This window comes from Peromyscus leucopus, chromosome 16_21 (assembly GCF_004664715.2).
Source record: "Peromyscus leucopus breed LL Stock chromosome 16_21, UCI_PerLeu_2.1, whole genome shotgun sequence".
In the NCBI taxonomy this organism is placed as follows: domain Eukaryota; kingdom Metazoa; phylum Chordata; class Mammalia; order Rodentia; family Cricetidae; genus Peromyscus; species Peromyscus leucopus.
The window spans coordinates 19,202,617-19,222,614 of NC_051084.1; the positions used below are offsets into that span (position 1 = coordinate 19,202,617).

Below are 19,998 nucleotides of genomic sequence, written 5' to 3' on the forward strand. Positions count from 1 at the left end.
GCACATGATCAGGGTCAGAGGGGCACATGCTGAGGACTCTTGGAGGCCTAGAGGGGCAAAGTTCAAGCTAGGGCATCAGGCCAACTTGGGCTCAAGGCCCAGCTTGGTCCAGGGCTGCCTGTTGACTGCCCAGATGACGCAGTTTTGCTCTCAGAATGTGGCCTTTCCAGAGGAGGCCCCATGGGACTTCTGGATTGGTATCTTTTCTTTTCAAAGAGGACCTGGTCCTCGGGGATGGGGTGGAGGAGGCCTTGTGTGAGGCCTAGTGTAAAGCCTGGTCCCCCGCAGAAGTCATCTTAGCTCAGAGAGGCGGGAGAGAGTATCAGGGTGAGAGCAAGAACGTGTGTAGCCATGGGAATTGCACAATCGGTGTACACATGGGTGAATTGAGTGGATATGGGTGTGGGGGGGTGTATATAAGGACATATGGGAATATGTAGGAGTTGGTGCGAGTGTGCACATGGGTGTTAGTGTGCCTATGCAGGTAGATTTTAGAATACATGCTCTACGTGGATGACGGCATGTATGTGGATGTTGGTGTTTGCAAGTGGGTGGATGTTAACGTGTGTGTCAACCATGATGCAGGAAAGATGGATACTGGTACTGTATGTAGGTACTGATGTGAACAAACCATGGTGCGTATGTATCCTAGTTAGCTTTTCTACTGCTCTGATGAAACACTCTAAAACCAAAAGTAACTTGGGGGTTTCTTTCAGCCTACACTTCCAGGTCCCAGTCCATCATTGAGGGAAGTCAAGGAAGGAACTCAAGCCAGCGATGAAGCAGAAGCCATGGAGAACAGTGCTTGCTGGTTCCTGGCTCACTCCTAAGCCCAGGACCACCTGCCCAAGGAATAGTCCTGCCCATAGCAGGCTGTGCCCTCCTACAGCGATCAAGAACCAAGTCAGCCAGCTGGTGGTGCACACCTTTAATCCCAGCGCTCAGGAGGCAGAGGCAGGCAGATCTCTGTGAGTTTGAGGCCAGCCTGGGCTACAGAATGAGTTCCAGGACAGCCATGGCTACACAAAGAAACCCTGTCTTGAAAAACAAAAACAAACAAACAAAAACAAGCCAATTCCTGGAGCTAGAGAAATGGTTCAGTAGTTAAGAGTACTTGTCGTTCTTGCAGAGGACCAGGGGGGTTCAGTTCCCAGCACCCACATGGCAGCTCACAACCATCTGTAACTCCAGTTCCAGGGGATCTGACTCCCTCTTCTGACCTGCGTGGGCACCAGGCACACATATGGTCCACAAACGTACATGCAGGCAAAATATCCATACACTAAAATAAATCTAAAAAATAATTCCCCACAGACACGGCCATAGACCAGTCTGTGGGGCGTTTACCCACCAACCCCACAGTTCCCCCAAAGTTTTCTTGAGTGCAAGCAGCAGGAAATATTAGATAGAAGGATTTATATTGTGGAGATAAACAGACAGAAAATAAAGGATAGCCCCGAGAGGGCCTGGAACCTTTTCCAACAGGCCCTGATTGTCTCTGTCCCAGGGTATTTATAGAAACACCAAGGAGGTGGAGCAAAAGACCTCCCCCCAGCACAGCCAAGTGCAGACCATCTCAGACTCCTGCACTCAGGCCCGTGGTCCTAATCATCCTCTCTGAGGACCTGCTGGGTAAAGCCACAAGGAACCTGAAAACGGGCTCCCACACCAGTCGGACCTGGATAATCACTCAATTGAGGTTCTCTGTTCCCAGGAGACTCTAGGTTGCATCAGGTCAATAATAAAAACTAATCAGCACAATGTATATGTTGTGTTAGTATGTGTGCAGTGTTAATGTGCAAGCATGAATGTGTGGGTACTGGGATGAGTGTTCCTGTACAGATGTTAATGTTGCATTTACGCAGGTGTTGTGTATCTATATATTCAAGTATTTGTATATGAGTGAATGTTGGTATGAGCATGTATAGATTGTGTGTGTGTGTGTGTGTGTGTGTGTGTGTGTGTGTGTACAGATATGAGTGAATGTTGGTATGAGCATGTATAAATGGTGTGTGTGTGTGTGTGTGTGTTGGTATATGTACAGATATGAGCATACATGTGTGCATGTTGATGTTGCGTGTACATGTGGCTGTTGGGGCAGGTGTAGGTGTGAGTGTTACACCTGGTAAATTGGTGTGAGAATAGTGGGTGATGCTGTTGCTTATGATTTGCTATGTGGTATGTGTTCCCAGGGGCAGGCAGGTGAAGAAAACACAGGTTTTCCTCACCACTGATTCTGGAGTCAAAACTTCTTAAAGTTTACAGCCCCAACTTTGGTAAGATCTGGCTCATGGCTCCAACTCCCAGATTCCTTCTTTACAATTCTTAATTATAGGTAGAGGCTGATATATCCCTCCTATATGGGGTCCACAGATCTTATTACAGTCCTGGACACACATGAACATCCCCGTCCTAGATGTCTTTTGTACCCATAAATCTCACAAAGATGCCCGCATGCTCCACAAAGCCTTTGAGGGTAGCAGAGTGCTGTTACATCACCTCACAGCATTGCTGGGCCTGGATGAAGTGATGCATTTGGACTTGGAGACTCCACCTCCCCTGTGGCCATATGGAGAGACTGAAAAACTACTGAAGGGACCCCAAAGCTGGAACAACCAGAAGTGAGGTGCTGGGCCCAGACACAGATGCTGACCAATTGCCCATGCAGAAGTATCCCAAGTCATTCATGCAGGCATTGGCCCTGGGCAGGTAGAGCAGGACTCCACCCTTCCAATGTGGGCTCTGGCCACAGGAAACCAGTCCCAACCTGTATCCATCTCCAGGGGATTCAGTCAAATTATACCACTGTTAAAACTTGCCTGAAACACACACACAAACACACACACACACACACACACACACACACCTTCACCGCTGTCCCATCTCCTCTCCCACAGGAACATCTTCAAGCCTTCTAAACAGCACACCAGATACTGCAATCTGGGAGAGGCTCTGTTGAGGTACTGAGCCCTAATCTTTTGGTGCCCTCCCAAGGCTGGGCCCACCATGTACACCATGTTGCAGACACACAACAGCCTGGGACCACTCAGAGGTGAGCTCAAGAGCTTGGGGACACCATGATCCTCTGGGTTTGGGTTTGGAATGTCCTCCAAAAGTTTCCTTGTTGAAAGCTTGGTCCTGACAACAGCAGTGTTAAGAGAAAGAAAGAGCTTTGGGGGCATGATTGGATCATGAGGTCTCTGATCTCTTAGACGGATTAAGTCATTGACGAGTTCATATTGAATGGACTACTGGGAGTGGTAGAAACTGTAGGAGGTGGGGGCCTGGCTGGAAGAGGTAGATTCCTGGGAGTTTGCCCCTGAGGAGGGTGTAACTTGTCCCATATCCGTGCTCTCTCTTTGCTTCTCAGACACTGAAGTGAGCAGCTCTGTTCCACCATGCACCCGCTGCCCTGATATTTTGCTCCATCACAGACCCGGAAACAAGGGAGCCGGCCAAGCATGGCCCGAAACCTCTGAAATGTGAGCTAAAGAAATCTCCCCTCACTAAAGTGACTTTCTCAGGTGTCTTAGCACAGTGATGGGAAGCTGACTAACACAAAGACTCATAGTCAAGTCCAAGAGCCCAATTCTTCCAAGCCTGAAGCCCAGAGTCCTGCTACTCAGTCCTCCCACTTCCCAGGGTTACTTTTGAGCCCTTGCTCCTATTTTCTATTTACTCTTTTATAAAACCATGACATCTCGGGTTCCTTACTATTTGGAAATATCAATCTTTCCACTGTGAGCTAATTATAGCATGTATATAAGTGTATAAGCATGACTTAGTTATATAAGACAGCAGCTCAAAGCCCACTTCTTCATAAAACTCTCCCCAAGCCAAGGGTCCCTGACCCCCAAACCCCACAGGGCAAGGCACTTGGTCAGTTCAGACACCCTCCTCTATCCTAGCCTAAGGAAGTTGAACTCTATACCCCCATACTTGTTCCTACTCACCTGCCCTGCCTCACCCATTCCTTCTCAAAGAGGCCACCACGGGCCCTCATTCCTTGGAAGCATCCTGACCATCCCCTCCCTAGCCCTGCACACAACAGCAGGATATACTTCCTATTGGGATTGTGCGCGGCACACGCAACTCTCTCTCCATGTCTGCCAAGCCTGCTGTATCAAATGAAACAAGCCCAGGTATACTCACCTTTACTCCTTACCTCAGGTTTGCCGGAAGCATCCAGTTGCTGACTTCGAGGGGAAGTGGCTGGGGCCTGTCTGGCTAAGACAGCAGACATGGCTACAGGCCTGTGCTCTGACGGCTCCTGGCGCAGTCTTTTTGGATGTGGTCACGCTCACCGCCTTGCTTTAATCACCCTAAAGGTTAACTCCAAAAGGGGCAAGCTGGTGACACCACCACTGAGCCAGAGCCAAGGGCCTAGGCAGCTCCAGGTGGCTAGACCCTCCCCTGGTATCAGGTTTGACCTCTTCCTTCACCAAGACCCAGCACTCCCTTCAACCGACAGGCATCTCAGAACTGAACACATATACCGAGCAGAGTGGGGGGGGGGGTCCCTCGAGGGTGTCACTCAGTGTTCTGGCTCCAACAATTTAGTGAGCAAGACAGAAGCCCTACCCTCAAAACGCAGAGGCGAGCAGGGGGAGCAGCTGGGGGTGGCTGCCTGCACTGTCTGAGCCAGCTCTGCTCTCCAACCTGCCAAGAGGCACACCAACCACTCCAGGGCTTTGTGTCTGGATCCTTAGCCCCAGCACCACTGATTCACTGGGGGTCCGTCTGTTTGCTGCAGGACTGTCTCTGCTGACTGTAGGGCCGTGTATGTGCACGTGGGGGGTACCCGTGGGGTGGGAACTGATGTGAAGTCACAGCAGCCTTGCCACTCCGGCCAAGAACATCGTAGGCCTCCTCAGTCCCAAGTACTAAGTACTAAGTAAACCCCACCAGCACTCAGGGATTCCTTCCCTGTGCTGCTGCTCCTTTCTTAATTCCTGTATCACGGAGCTTATCCTAGGTCCAGTCTGTGCTCAGTCACACAGGCCAAACACAGACTTAACACACGCTGTTGTCATAGACCAAAGTCCCTAACTTCGATTGCAGAGCCTTCCATTCTGATAGGCTCTGCAGGTTCCACGACCATTTCGCCTCCAGTTCTGCATTTTGGGGGGAAACCCAAAATAGAAGAGGACTTGCTGGTCCTTTCAAGGGAGAGACTGAAGCCTTCAAGGATGCTGTGCTACCTCTGAGGGAAGGCAGGGGGGCCACAGTCCTTGAGTTAAGGGTCCTGGCATGAGCCAAGTCCGGGGTTCTATTCATCAACACTGATCCACAGCTCTTGCAGGCCAGCAGAGACCAAGACATCTCACCACGCCCTCAAAGAGCCAAAGGTAAGGCAAACAAATAAATAAGCTTTTAATAAGGCAACGGGTGCCCGGCAACTGTGAGCGGCCCGAGTAGCTGGGTGCCCAGGGCAAGCGCAGGCGTGGAGGAGGCTTCTCCCCACTGTAGCTGGGCAGACAGCTTTCCATGCGGGAGGACGCGGGTGGCCCCCGGGTTTGGAACAAACACGTTTATTGCAGGAAGGGTGAGGCGAGCGGCTCACCAGGCGAAGAGCGGCTTGCTGTCTTCCTTGGAGAGTTCACACAGGCAGTTCAGCAGCAGCAGGGAGTCGCCCAGGAACTTGGGCGGCACAATGTCAATGACCAGCTTGCGCAGCGCAGCGGGGCTGCTGTGCAGTGGGTTGGCCCGCAGGTCCGGACGCTGCTTCAGGATGCCGTAGGTATTGATGAGAAACTCGCTGAACACCGGGTGCACTTCGCGGCTGTAGCCCAGCTTCTCCAGGCGCGCCGTCAGGGTCAGATAGCGATGTGTCAGCTCACGCAGCTTCTTCTCATCCACGGAGCCGTCCAGGGACTTGATAGATGTCTGAAGACACAGAGGAGTGGAGACAAGGCACTGGGTCAGAAAAGCCTCTGACCCTAGTGGAGGTAGGTGGGGCAGGGCAGACTTGGAGGCTTAGCGGGGAAATGGAGGCCCTGGGCCCCTTTCAGCACTTCAGAAAGATGAGCCCTTCGGGGTCTTCACTTGGACCCAAGAAGAGTCAGGGGTCTTCTAGAACCTGCCAGCACTAGGATGTACTCCCAGTACCAGCCCTGGCCTGGGGCAACAAAGACAGTGTACCTGCTTGATCTTCTCAGGGATGTTGGATACTGTGAAGCCGTAGAGGCGAGTCACCCCCGGAAACACATAGGCCAGGATACGCCGGTCAAGCTGGAACGCGATCTCCCCGACGATGCGACCATCCTTCTCCGCACCCGCAAAACTCTGGATTTCTGGATGAGATAGGTGCCATCCTGACCATTTCAAGGTACCAAGGTACCTTTGTTCCCCCATGGCCAGAGTAAATAAAAGTCTTTAAAAAGCTAAGATGTTTGGAGCTGGAGAGGGGTCTCTCTCTCTCTCTCTCTCTCTCTCTCCTCTCAGCATGCTTTCCCTGGGACCTGGGCACACTGTTCCATTCTCTGTCAGAGATGCCAAGAGGCACATGAACCCGAAGAAGACAGTGGGGCCCCTGGGGAGGATAGCACCCAGGTCTACCCAGGTGGAGTGGGGCTCTCTACTGTTGTTCTCAGATACTGCCACCCCACCCACTCAGCCTTCTCTGGGGACTGCAGGAGCGTCACAACCTGGCTCTGGAAAAGGCCAGCTCCTTCCGGTCCCCAGCACTGCCCTCAAAGACTGGCTGATGTCTAAAGTTCAGTATCAACCTGACCTTGCCCATGTCTGTGGAGAGGATAATGTGCTGATAGAAGATTCTCTTCTCGGGACACTTGAATCCTTCCTCACCCTGGCATCGCCCCTCAAAAAAAAAAAACAGCCCCCAAATAACCCCTCTGCCTACAGCAGCCTGTGTCATAGAAATCATTATTAAATAATGCAGTATATATCAACATCCTTTCAAAACTTTATGCTCTTTGAAAAATGAACCTTTTCTGAATTTGAGAGCAAAGACCTGTTGTTCACGGGGAAAACACTCTGGTTATCTACAGGGCACATGTTGACCTGTCTCTCTGAGGGGGTAAGCCCTCTCAGTCCAACCCCTACATTACAGAGCACAAGATGGCAGAACAGGTAACTTCCCCTAGGGAACGTCCCACCCCACATCCCATATGCTGCTCTCCTGAGCTGCGCACATCCATCCCGACAGAAGACACAGGACAGCATGCTCACACCCAGGCACCTTCCAGACAAGACCTGTGATACGGACCCTGACAGGATGTCAGTTTGGTGAGGTCCTGGGGGTCTGACCCAAAGGCTGCAACAGTACATGAATGCATGGCTGAGGAAGCCCAGGCCCTGTGCACACTGCAGTACCTCTACCTCCATACTCAAGACTCTGATAACCATGCAGAGAAGTGGGCCCTGGACCCTGCTGCTGGGGCCTTGTGACCTTGAGCATTATTTGTATGTCCACATCAGCCTGAGACCCAGAATGATGTGCTGTCATCCTTACAGCCATGACGGAATGAAGGGACAGGCCCAGAGCTAGCTCTGCCTATGACCTTGGCCAAGCAGTTTTCCATCAGGTCTCAGGCCCTAAGCCAGGGTCTGTGATACAGATTGACCTGGACAACACTGTGCTGAAAAGCATGTACTCCTGTGAATACCAGTTACTCTGGTTAAATCAAACAACCAAGAAGAAGCTTAGCTAGACAGGGAAAACGGGAACCCCACCCTGGGCTCACGGAATAGGGGACAGGGGAGATGAGAAGCCCGCCCACTGCCCTATATTGCAGGGTACTTGGAAGTAGGTTCAGCTAGTACCTCCCTTGCAAGACCAGCCTCTCCCCAAATCAGATACTCTATGTGTTTTCCTACGTATGAAACACTGTCACTGCAGAGAGACCAAGGATGCACACACAGCCTGGCCTCCTGCACAGACTCCCAGGCAGCAGGAGTCAACAACTTTGGGTTCATGGTACCTGCAGAACGATATTCTCCCCAACCTGTTCTAGTTATGAAAACAGCCAGAGGGTACATAGGGCAGTAAAGAGAGTGAACTTTGCCATTCTCTGTGACCCTGGCTCGGCCTAGTCAGAGGAACAGAGTGACACTCATGATAGAGAATGTCCTTCCTTCCAAGCATGGCAGACCAGCAAGGAGCCAGGCCAACAGCACACCCTGTTTTTATTTCTTAACTCTGGAATAGTTGATTGATCCATGTGAGAATCCTTTGAGGGAACCTCAGAATCCAGTACAACCGAGGCTGGGGTCACATGGTTCCCTAGCAGATTAAAAATCCTTTATCAGAACGCAATTCACATACTATAAGCCTTACCTCTTTAAAGCCACCAATTCTGTGGTCACTATCACCCAGAGAGCCATACAGCCATCGCCACTACCTCTTTCAGAAGTTTACACGACCTCCCAAAGCAAACCACCCCTGTACCATTAACAATCACTTTTCCTTCTCCAGCCCCTGCAAGTACCACTCAGACTTATGGATTTGTCTAAGACGGGTGTGTCACACAGCTGGCGCGACACAGTGGGCATCCTTTCGTGTCCGACATCATCCACTTGGCATGATGTTTTCACGGTCCATTGTTGTAGCCCCCCAGTGCTTTGTATTCCTTTTGGTGATTGGATAATATCCCATCATATAAATAAGCTACATCTTATTCACCTGCTTCTCAGTTGATGGGTGTTTATGTTGTTTCCCTTTGGGCTATTGTGACTGAAGCTGCTATGGACACTTGTGTGAAAGTGTCAATGTGAACAGATGTTCCAGTTCTCTGAGTAAATACCTGGGAATGGGATTCCTGGGTCTTAGGGTTTATGACCTCTTGAGGACCTTGGTGACAGCCCTGTTTTGCATTTCCATCAGCGCTCAAAGAACCTCTCCCCCTACCCCTTTGCATCTTATATCATTGTTGCCCATTGGTGTTACTGCAGATGGGGACAGAATTCGGATCTCCTTGTGGCTCTCATTGTGAGCACGGCTAATGATGCATATTGGCCAGTTAGAGACCTTCTTTGGAGAATTATCAGCCCAAGTCCTTTGTACATTTTTTTAAAAACAGAGTCTTGCTGTGCAGCCCGAGCTGAGCTAAAGCTAGAGATTCTTATGTCTCCATTTCCTAAGCCAGTGGTTCTCAACCTGTGGGTCACAACCCCTTTGGGGTTGAACTGCCCTTTTACAAAGGTCATATATCAGATACCCTGAATATCAGATATTTATACTACGATTCATAACAATAGCAAAATTAAAGTTATGAAATAGTAATGAGATAATTTCATGGTTGGGGGTCACCATGACATGAGGAACTGTATTAAAGGGTCACAGCATTAGAAAGGTTGAGAACCACCATCCTAAGTGATAACAGTACAGGAGTGTGCCACCACACCTATAGCCTTGCCCATTTTTAACTGGATTATTTGGCTTCTTACTATTGAATGCAAGGGGGTTTCATTTTGGTTTTTAGGGTATTTTTGTAGACAAGGTCTTACTCTGTAGCCCAGACTGGCCTAGAAATCACTATGTAGCCCAGGTTACCTTGGAACTCAAGACAATCCTCCAGCCTATGACTTGGGATTATAAAAGTGAGCCACCTCATCCTGCAAGGGATCTTATGTATTCCAGAACTATATCCATACCAATACATTATTTACTAATATTTTCTACAGTGACTTTTCATTTTTTTCATGTTCCTTAAAGCACAAGAGATTTTCATTCAGAAAAAGAGTTCAATTTATATATTTTTCATGGTTGCATAAGTTTTTGGTGGCATACCTAAAAATACATTGTCAAATCTAAGGTAAAGAAGACTGTGTCTAAGTTTTGTGGGTTTTAGAATTCTTAGATCTCTTAGGTATTTTCATATGCTTTGAGCTGGTTTTTGCATATGATGTGAGGTACAGCCAAGCTTCACATTTTGCATGTACACTCCCATGTGTTGAAGACCATCCTTTCTCCACTGAAATGTCTTATCAATGTTATATCATCAAACTTGAAATGCATGACCTTGTCACTGGGCTCACCATTCTTTCCCATTGGTAGGTATGTCTGTCCTTACAATAAGTCTTGATTACTGTAGCTTTATAGTAAAGTTGAAATTAGAAAGTGTGAATCCTCTACTTTATTCGTTTTTTAAAAGTTGTTTTACCTTTCCTGGATCCCTTATATTGCAATATAAGTATAAGGTTCTGCTTATCTTTTCATAAAGAAACTAGAATTGATAAGAGTTGCAATGATCTATTGGTTATTACTGATATTGGCTACTAAACAATATTAAGTCTTCTAATCCACGAATGCAACTGTTTTTAGTTATTTAAAGTTGTGTGCCTTTCAGTGTGTTTCTTTCTTAGTCACTTTGTACAGTTACAGAAGTTTAAAAAAAACAAACCAACCAGGAATTGGGGACTGAGCTGGAAACTTCCTCCCTGCTGGCTAGCTTTTACAGCGCTAGAAGGTGACATGCAGGTTGCCGGGGAAGAAAACTCATCAACTCTCTTACCCGGCAGTGACAATTCTACATTGCCAACTTGACTTGACAAGCAGGCTGTGTCCACTGATGCAACAGTGGTGTGATTTCTATAGGAGTAACCAACCACTTTCTAATTGGATTTGAGGCCCGCTCCACAGGTGGGAATTCATGCCTGGTGCTGTAAGCCTGGTCAACAGCCCATGACTGGAGAAGTCATCAGCCCTAGAAAGGAACTGACTATCGCTGCGTCCCTAAGTGGATGTGTTGTCAAACTTCCTACTAAACATTTATGTTTATACCCAGGGACTAGTGCTGCTTTCCATGTTGGTAGAGAAGCTTCCCTCTGCAATGGGCAGTACTTAATGAAGAGACTCATAACTGGTCAAAGTGCTGAGAAAAAGTTAACTGTTGCATGCTCAACCCTAAATGCATATCTTTATCACTCCCCAGCCCCAAAGCTCAGGGAACATTGCCAAGGAAAAGGAGGAAAGAATCTATAAACCAGAGGATGTAAGAGTGCCATGAAATGCTGTCTTCTGAACAAGATATGGCCATGCACTCGAGAATTCACAACAGCTAACCTTGCTGCTTGCCCAAGACCTGCATAATACTGAGAACATCAACATTCTAAAATGGATGGGGAAGGGGCCCTAGCTGAGGAGCTGTTGACAGTTGTTGGCAGCTGGAGAAGGGGAATTATCTTTTCTCGGTGGTGTAGCCACTTGTAAGTTACCCGTGCTCCAGTAACTAACCCTACTCATCTTCATGCAAGCAACCATCATTAAACTCAGTGGGTCAGCCAAAGAAAAGACACAGAAGTAAGAGGAGACCCTATTAGGGAAAAGACAGGATCCAGAGGGAGTGGGAAGGGGTTAAAAAAAGATGTGGATATTATCAAAATACATTAATATATTGTAAAATTGTCCAAGAACATATTTTTTTTTAATCCAGGAATTAAAACTGACAAGACAAAAAAGTACCCAGGTCCAGTCGGGCGGTACATGTAATGTCAACATTTAAGAAGTAGAGGCAGGAGGACTAATGTAAATTTGAGGCTATCCAATGAAAACCTGTCTCAAACAAGTAAACATACAAACATACATACGTAGGGTGGATGGGCACATGGAGAGGCAGAGTGCATACATACCCTTCCATATTAATGCATATCTCCTCTCTCTCTCTCTCTCTCTCTCTCTCTCTCTCTCTCTCTCTCTGTGTGTGTGTGTGTGTGTGTGTGTGTGTGTGTGTGTGTGTGTGTGTGTTTGTATGCATGTGCACCTGCAGATACATGTTCACATATGTGTATGCATGTGGAGGTCAGATGAGTTGGACGCCAGTCTCATCTATCACTCTCTTCCTTATTTTTTGAAGCAGGGTCTCTCACTGAACGTGAAGCTCGCCAATTGGCTAAAATGGCCAGCCAGCAAGCTTCCGAGATTTGCCTGTCTCCACCTCCAGTGCTCAGTCTTTATGTAGATGACAGAAGCGCAAACTCAGGACTTCATTCTCACACAGCGGGCACTTTACCAGCGGAGCCATGTTCCCAGCCCCTGCATTTCTCCTGTGGGGTCTCTCTCTCCTCTGCACCCCGCCCCCAAGCATTAATTAGGCAGATGAAACATTCCGCCCAAGAAGTTCTAGGACTCATTCCTAGACCAACCTAGAATTTCCAAGATCCGCCTGTACGTCGAAGAAAAAAAGTCAATACAATTGACGTATCTCTAGGTAGAGTTATCAGGGAAGAATAAAATACAAAAATAGCTAGGATCAAAAATTAGAAATGGCACCATTCTAATGACACTTAGGGAGATAATAGGAAAATATTAGGAGTAGCTTTATACACACAAAAAAAATGGCAACCTAGATGAAACAGAACACTCTATTAGAAATATACAAGCTACCAAATCTCATGCAAAACCAGATACCTATGGAATATACTTGTTCAACAATGGGATTTGTAGTCACAATGCATTCTTACAGGAGCTGGAGAGGTGGCACAGCCATTCTTCGCACTTGTTCCTCTTGCAGAGGGACGTGGGTTCGGTTCCCAGCACCCACGGGGTAGTTTGGTTGTGATCCTTAACTCTAGATCCAGGGCATCCTGTTCCCTCTTCTGGCTGCACAGGCACTGTACATGTACATGGTACACACAGATACATGCAGGCAAAACATGAATACACATAAAACAAAATTAAACAAAACTTTTTTAAAAAGATTCTTGCAAATTTCAAGGCCAAGTTGGTTTTAGTGGTGAATTCCGATAAACATGTAAGAAATAAATGAGAGCTGGGCAATGGTGATACACGCCTTTAATCCTAGTACTCCAGAGGCAGAGGCAGGTGGGTCTCTGAGTTGGAGGCCAGCCTGGTCTACAGAGTGAGTTCCAGGACAGCCAAGACTATATAGAGAAACCCTGTCTTGAAAAAACCAAGGGGAAAAAAAGAAAAGAAAGAAAGAAGACAAACATGACATAAATTCCTCCAGCTAAATAAGAAGACTGTCACACTGTCTATCTCATTCTTTAGGGCCAACAATTTACACCAAATCAGAAAATGCATTACAAGAAAACTGAAGAATGGCATCTCACATGAATAGCACACATTCTTAACAAAAATTTTAGCAAGCAGAATTCAACTAGGTGAAAAAGTAAAATATATCATCATCAAGTGAGGTTTATCTTAGGAATGCAAGGTTAGTTTAACATTAAAAAATTAGTCAGTATGATTTGCCATAGGTTGATATGAATGGGATCTCCAAAGGTCCATATGTAAAGTTTGGCTTCAGGGTAGCAGTACTATGGGCCCTTCAAGAAGTGGAGCTGGTGGTAGGTCCTTAGCTCACTGAGAGTGTGCCCTCACACGGCCCGGTGGGACTTAAGCCCTCTACCTCTTCTCTCTACTTCTTGCCTGTGCCTCCCTCACCAGAATCACAATCCAGGAGACGACTTGATCTTCTTAAACTTGAGTCTCCCAATCCATGAACCAAAACAAACCTCCCTTTACTTCCTAAGTAGCTTGTTTCTAGTGTTTCATCACAGTGATGAAAAGTTAAAGTATCTTCTTAACATATCACAAAAATATCCATCTCAATAGAAGTTGAAAAAGTATTTAACAGAGCCAAGTGGTGGTGGTGGCGGCGGCAGCGGCGGCGGCGGCGGCGGCGGCGGCGGCGGCGGCGGCGGCGGCGGCGGCGGCGGCGCACGCCTTTAATCCCAGCACTCGGGAGGCAGAGGCAGATGGATCTCTGTGAGTTTAAGGCCAGCTTGGTCTACAGAGTGAGTTCCAGGAAAGGCGCAAAGCTACACAGAGAAACCCTGTCTCAAAAAACCAAGAAAAGAAAAGAAAAATTATTTAACAAAATTTTAATTTCTGTCTGTGATAAATCAGCAAACTAGAAACCAAAGGGAATTTTTTCAGCCTGGTAAGAGGCATTTACAAAAACCTTAACTAGTGTCAAGCTTCACAGTTAACACATGAAAGTTTCCCCTAACTAGAAAAAGAACAAAGATGTCACTGTCATCAATCCCACTCCACACTGGTTTAGAGACCTAGCCGGTGTAATAGGATAAGAAAAAGAAATTAAAGACATAAGATAGAAATAGAACAGTGAGCTTGTCTTCTTTCACAAATGACATAATTGGGCAGAGATATATAGTTCAGCAGTAAATAGGATGCTTGCCTAGCAGGCTGGGGGCCCTGGGTTCAGAGCTGTACTGCAAAAAAACAAAACAAAACAAAACAAAACAAAACAAAACAAAACACCAGAAGGAATCTATCAAAACAGTTACTAGTTTGGTAAGCTTTTAGAGCACAAACTGTATTCATCAGTGTTGTCCAGAGCAATAGAACCATCAGGAGTGTGTGTGTGTGTGTGTGTGTGTGTGTGTGTGTGTGTGTGTGTGTGTGTTATAAGGGATTTGAATGATTATGAAATCCCACAGATCTTGAGAGCTGCAGTTGGCAAATCACAAAGCCAGAAGAACTGATGATGTAGACAAAATTCTCGTCCAAAGGCTAGTGTCATAGAGACCAGAAAGAACCAATATTTACAGTCCAGACCTGAAAGCAGAATTCTCGGGGGGATGTTTTCAGACCTTCAACTTATTCAAAGACTACCCACATTGAGGATGGAGATTCGTTTTTTTCCAGGCTACCAATTTAAATATTAATCTCATTAAAAAAATCTTTACTAGCATACAAGGAATAATGGATGACTAAATGACTAGGTGCCCTAGCCCAGAGAGGCTGACCTATGACACATGAGTTAACTATCACAGAGATCAACACACAGGTATATAGTGACTGTATATAGGAATATATAGAGATATTTTCATGTGTAAGAAATATAAAATGTTGTTAGTAAAATTTGTGGCCAGAACACGAAGGTGCACGCCCTTAATCCCAGCACTTGGGATACAGAGGTAGGTAGATCTCTGTAAGGTCAGCTGGTGTATATAGTGAGGTCCAGGACAGCTGAAGCTACATATTCTCTCCAACCCTTCCCAAGTACCCCTTCTCTCAAATACATATTGTCTCAAAAATAAACAAATAAATAAATAGCATTTACATACCTCAACAAATATAAATATACAGTGTTCATTTAAAAATTCAAGTGGCCAACCCTGAAATCATATAGATACAAGTAAAATTATACAGAATGAGCAGGTTGTGCTTATATATTTAGGAATACACACAGGCACACATACACATATGTAGCAATAACTTAAAAAGAAGCCATCATGAATTTGAGAGAAGGGGTACTTGGGAAGGGTTGGAGAGAAGAAAGAGAAAGGAAAAGTCATACAAGTACATTTTAATTTAAAAACTTACTAAAATAAAGAAATAAAAACTAAAATATGTCAATTTCTCAAAGGTGCCATTTGTCAAAAAATCAATGTAATTGGCCTAGAGATCCAAGATCATTCCAGTCAAGATGGCATCAGACTTTCTTTTGTAAAAATGGTCAATCTGATTGTAAAGTGAATACAGAGCCATGAAGGAGCTAGAATAGCCAGGACAACTTGATTAATGGTTTTATACAAAGCCATAAACATCTAGTCTAAGGGAATCTACACAAATGGATGTACTAAGCCACATAAGAGTCCAAAAACAGACTCACATGCAGGAAGAGGATCAGATTTTGACAAGATGCTAGGGGAGTTCTGTGGGGAAGAGCCATCTTTTCAAGTGTTGGTGTTAGGTGTAGCTTCTACATGCAAACCTCATACCACAGACAACCTTAAAAAAAAAACCCAAAAAACAAAAACAAAAACCTTTTAACTAGTGAGAGACCTAAATCCAAAACCTAAAGCTATAATATAAAACATCCAAAAGAATAAAGAGAATCTATAACCTTGGGTTTAACAAATACTTCATAAATCAGACACAGAAAGTACAAACTACAAAAAAATAAAAATAAAAAAAATACCAGGAAGTGCAATTTGACTATGTTCAATTGTTTCATCCTTCTCCCAAGAAACAGTAAACAGTGGAAAGCATGCAGACTGGGAGGCGATATCTAAGAAACATAAACCCAAAAAAGATTTATATCCAGAATCACATGAACAGATTTTGCAACTAAATATGAAGACGAGAGACTCCATTTTTTTCCAAAAGGCCAGGACAGAAATAACCTTGGACTCTGGCCCTCCCTGGCCCTCCTCCCTACCCTTCACCACTGGAGAAGGTAGCCACAACCAAGTCTCCTACACATGGGTTTCCCCACCCAGGGCCGCCTGTGTGTACCATACCATTGAGGTAATAGGTCCGCCTGCTCCTATCCCCAGTGGGCAGGTTACTCTCCGAGAAGCACACCTTCTTAGGCCGCACCATTTCCCTGGTCTCGAGCAGGGTTTTGTCCGCCAGGGAATCCTGCAAGGGGCTCAGGAGTGGGGACAGCTTCCGGTCGACCAGTCGTGTCTGTAGTTCTGGTGGATTGAGGAAGGCCTTGAAAGGCACCTGGGAGGTGGATGCACAACCTGGGGAGGCCTCGTCCTCACTGGAGAGTGGGGCGTGTGAGCATAGCAGGTCCTCTAGGGACGATGTCTGTAGCTGAGAGGCTGTATCAGGGACACTGGCAAACCTTCCAAAATCTGGACCTGGGGTGGAGAAGAAAAGGGCAGCAAGTCAGACTGGAGGTACTCAGACAGGCTTGGAAGCACAGAGAGATGTGGATGAAAGCTATCGCTCCCGACCCAGAGCTCTGGCCCCTCTTCCTAGCACTTCTGGTGATGGAGGGAGCCCCTGTCTGTTAACTCGACAGTAAGCACGTGGGCCTTGATGTGCTCACAACCACATTCACTGGAGTGATGCCTAAAAACGTGCTTTTTTAAACTCATCACAAATGGTATCATCCTGTAAGTCTTTCTGCAACATAAAATGTTCACATTTATCCATATCCAGCCACTTGTCAAGCACCTGGCTCCTCTGTTTCCTTGCCCATGTGACTTTTCATCATAAAGGCAAAGGTGTGGTTTGGGTGGTGGCTCGTGGTAGGACACTTGCTTAGCTGGGCTAGGCTCTGGGTTCAAAGCTTAGTACTTGAAAAAAAACAAATAACAAATAGCCAAGCTGTGGTCAGCCTCTCTGGATGTGCCTCCTTGCTCAGTGAGTCCTTCTACCGTCCCTCCTGAGCTCAGGTGTGTGCATTTTGACTGCCCTTGTTTGCCACAGGTCTCATCAATCTGTTCTTTGGCTTGGGAAGTTCTTATCTACCCAGGGCTTGTTCTCTTAGCAAGCAAGCAAGCAAGTGTACTTGAGGAAGTGTTTTTAAGAGCCTATCAAAAGCTTTATCTTAAAATGTACACATGCGGGAACCAACTACTTTGCCCCTAAAGCATTTTCTAAGAAAAAAAAGTTAAAACAACAACAACTTGCCGGCAAGATGCTACACCTCCTGCCTGCCCCTGTAAGACCCATTGGTCTTACAGACCCAGACACTCTTCAAAGCACCAACAAGCCTTATGTACAGCTGTCCAACTAGAAATGTTGACAGGAGAGCGTCTCTTGGAAATTGATATAAATATGGCTCAGTAAAAAGCAGAAAACCAAAAGCGGGCCAACAAGCAAAACTACAAATTCTTAGAAAAGGGTCTCTTCAACACATAGTTTTGGAAAACTGTGTTTCACGTGTGAAAGTACAAAACTAGATCCCTCTCTCCACACCTTTGGGACCCCATCAGGTAGCATGAAGTTTGTCAGTCTCGGATGGTGGTCAGCAAAATGAGACACTAGTGAGGGGCTAGTATCTCCACAGCCACTACAACACAGTGTCGCAAATTTCACACATTTGCTGCAGGATGTCACACGTGACCCAGCTGCATGAGCACAGTCCCTCCAACAAATGGTCTGTTTTCCTGGACACTTGGCAGCAACACTGTCTCCATCCCCTACTCTAGCTCCCTGTGAGGATCCCCTGTATATCCAAGTTCCCTCTTGGGACTCAGTGAGGGGGATGTGGTGAAGGACTCCTCTAATCCTCTAGGTTTCGTGCCTGCCAGACCCCAGTGGGCTTCAAGATGCCTTTTCAGTAATGGCTGGGCTCAGAGGACAGAGGCAGACATCCAAAGTGGACTCTAAGAAGTCACTAGACCAAACATATGTCCTCAAAGTCTCCCTTTCGACACGTTCATAGCTAACCTCAAGACACCTCCTAGGAGTGGGCTACAGCCTGGCCAGCTCCACAGTTTGCCATCAGGCTGTTTGTATCCTTAAGGACGAGGTGGGTTGGAGCATATCTCTAGCACACACACACACACCCTGCTCTGGCCAGGTGGTATAAATGGCAATCACTTCCTTCAGGAAGCTGAGCCTACTGGATCACTAGAGTTCTCAGACATCAGTGATGGGAGGGGCCTCTGTCCACTGCCCACCATTCCAACCAAGTCCCAGGTCACATCTGCCAAACACACCCTAAACCTCACTACTGTGTATGAAAGGAGAATTTCTTTAACCAAACCTTTTAAAACACAACCAACTTCTTTTTGCAGAAATTGATCACCAGCCCCACACATGCTTTTCCCCCTCTCTCTGTAAAAAAGATCCACATGTTTGCGCTGATACTATGTGGTGAACAGATGGTGGTAGCCCCACAGTCTTTGCCACCCACTCACATCCAAGAATTGATAGCGTGATCTCCCTCTGGGGTGGGAGCTGCACCTCCCTCCTGGAGCCAGGTTCCATCAAGTGACTCTTTCAACCCAGTGCAAATGAATGGCTGAGGCCCAGCTCAGCTCGATCAATAGGCACGCCTGCCCCACTACAAGACAAGAATATGGGACCAGCTGCGACAAAGCAGAGAAAGACACAGAGAGCAGGATAAAACTGCCCAGCCAAGTCCAACAGAAAGGAAATGACTTCAGCAGGCCTGGAGTCCTGTGATCACACCCTGCCTGTCTTAATCCAGGTGGCAGTACTTCGAGACATTACCAGCTGGCATATCCACCAGCTGACATGCCCACTCCACCATTCAGGTGTGGACTGAGTCTCTGAGAGAAAGGCTTTCCCTAGGATATTCTGCACAACAGGCTACTTGGCCTAAGAAGTTGGAAGTTGCCCCATTAGCGGGCCTCTCTTCGTAGGGGGAGCTGCTCTGTCCAGGCAAGGCCTGCACCTCACCTCCATTCCCGGGGGAGCAGGCCTCAGGGTAGGTAGGGGCCTTAGGAAAGAGCAAGTCCCGGCTCCCTCGGCCACAGCTGTCCTGGCAACTCTCATTGAGCAGCCTCTTCAGCATCTGGTTCTCCTTCAGGAGGCGCACCTGCTTCTTTAGGTCCGCGTTCTCACTCATGAGCCTGTTCATCAGCTCACTACCCTCTGCCATAGTGTCCTAAAGTGCTCACATGTGGGCCTGTGGCCCCATGGAGATGGAAATACAGAGCCCACCGACCCCACAGAAACAACCTAAGACCACGGAGTTCCACGCTGCCTGGTTCCACAGCCTTGTGATGTCGATACCCTTAAAGAGACAGCACCACAAGGCCAACACCCTTCTTCCTCTAGCCCTCAGCCAGCTCCCCAGACAACTCTAGACCAACCTGGGCCTGGTGATACACACAGAAGCCAATTGCATACAGAGTATGTAGGCAAGCACCTCTAACCACAGAGGGATTGAGAGCGTCAATAACATAGACGAGGTCCATGGTTTGTGAAGGCAGGAAGTCCATGGACTGTAAAGGCAGGAGGATGACCTCCTAGAAGGCAGCCTAGACAGGAAGGAAAGCATGTACCAAGACCCCCAAGGCCAGACCTGACAGCACCTTCCAGAAGCAGCCAGAACAGGGCATGGGAGGGTCATGCTGGCCACACTATGTGAAGTCCACAGGCCACAATGGCAACTTGGCTGTCATCTGTGACTGATCTTCCTATGACACGTGTCTACCAGGTTGCCCTGTCATTTCCTGACTCCACGGGACCACAGGCCAATGGGGTTCCCAGAACCTACAGGGTAAAGGACACGCTGTTTTTGAGTCTCGCCCTTGGAACCTGTGCTTAAGAAAGAACAGGGTACTGAGAGCAGAGGAGGTGAGCAGCCTGGGGCAGGACCCCTTGATGGCCCC

General features: G+C 47.1%; 1 protein-coding gene across 2 annotated transcripts; it reads right to left on the reverse strand.

Annotated features, from left to right (window-relative positions):
* Positions 1-5,349: 5,349 nt before the first annotated feature.
* On the reverse strand, positions 5,350-19,356 carry Spatc1l (spermatogenesis and centriole associated 1 like). Of its 2 annotated transcripts, none has more exons than XM_028874156.2 (4): positions 19,061-19,356; positions 16,195-16,542; positions 6,142-6,293; positions 5,350-5,886 (listed from the first exon to the last, which is right to left on the reverse strand). In XM_028874156.2, exons 1-4 carry the CDS (start codon positions 19,260-19,262, stop codon positions 5,560-5,562), a joined length of 1,029 nt encoding a protein of 342 aa, XP_028729989.1. In that variant the 5' UTR covers positions 19,263-19,356; the 3' UTR covers positions 5,350-5,559. The 2 variants fall into 2 exon arrangements, 1 of the variants encoding a protein (XP_028729989.1); XR_005090166.1 differs by having other exon boundaries at positions 5,559-5,886; positions 16,259-16,542.
* Between the last annotated feature and the right edge of the window lie 642 nt (positions 19,357-19,998).

Coding starts and splice junctions, on each gene's coding strand:
- Spatc1l (XM_028874156.2), bottom strand. CDS start 19,262: ATGGCAGAGGGTAGTGAGCTGATGAACAGGCTCATGAGTGAGAACGCG. Junction 16,543..19,060: donor CTGCTCCCCCGGGAATGGAG/GTGAGGTGCAGG, acceptor TCTCCACCCCAG/GTCCAGATTTTGGAAGGTTT. Junction 6,294..16,194: donor GCGGACCTATTACCTCAATG/GTATGGTACACA, acceptor TATCTCATCCAG/AAATCCAGAGTTTTGCGGGT.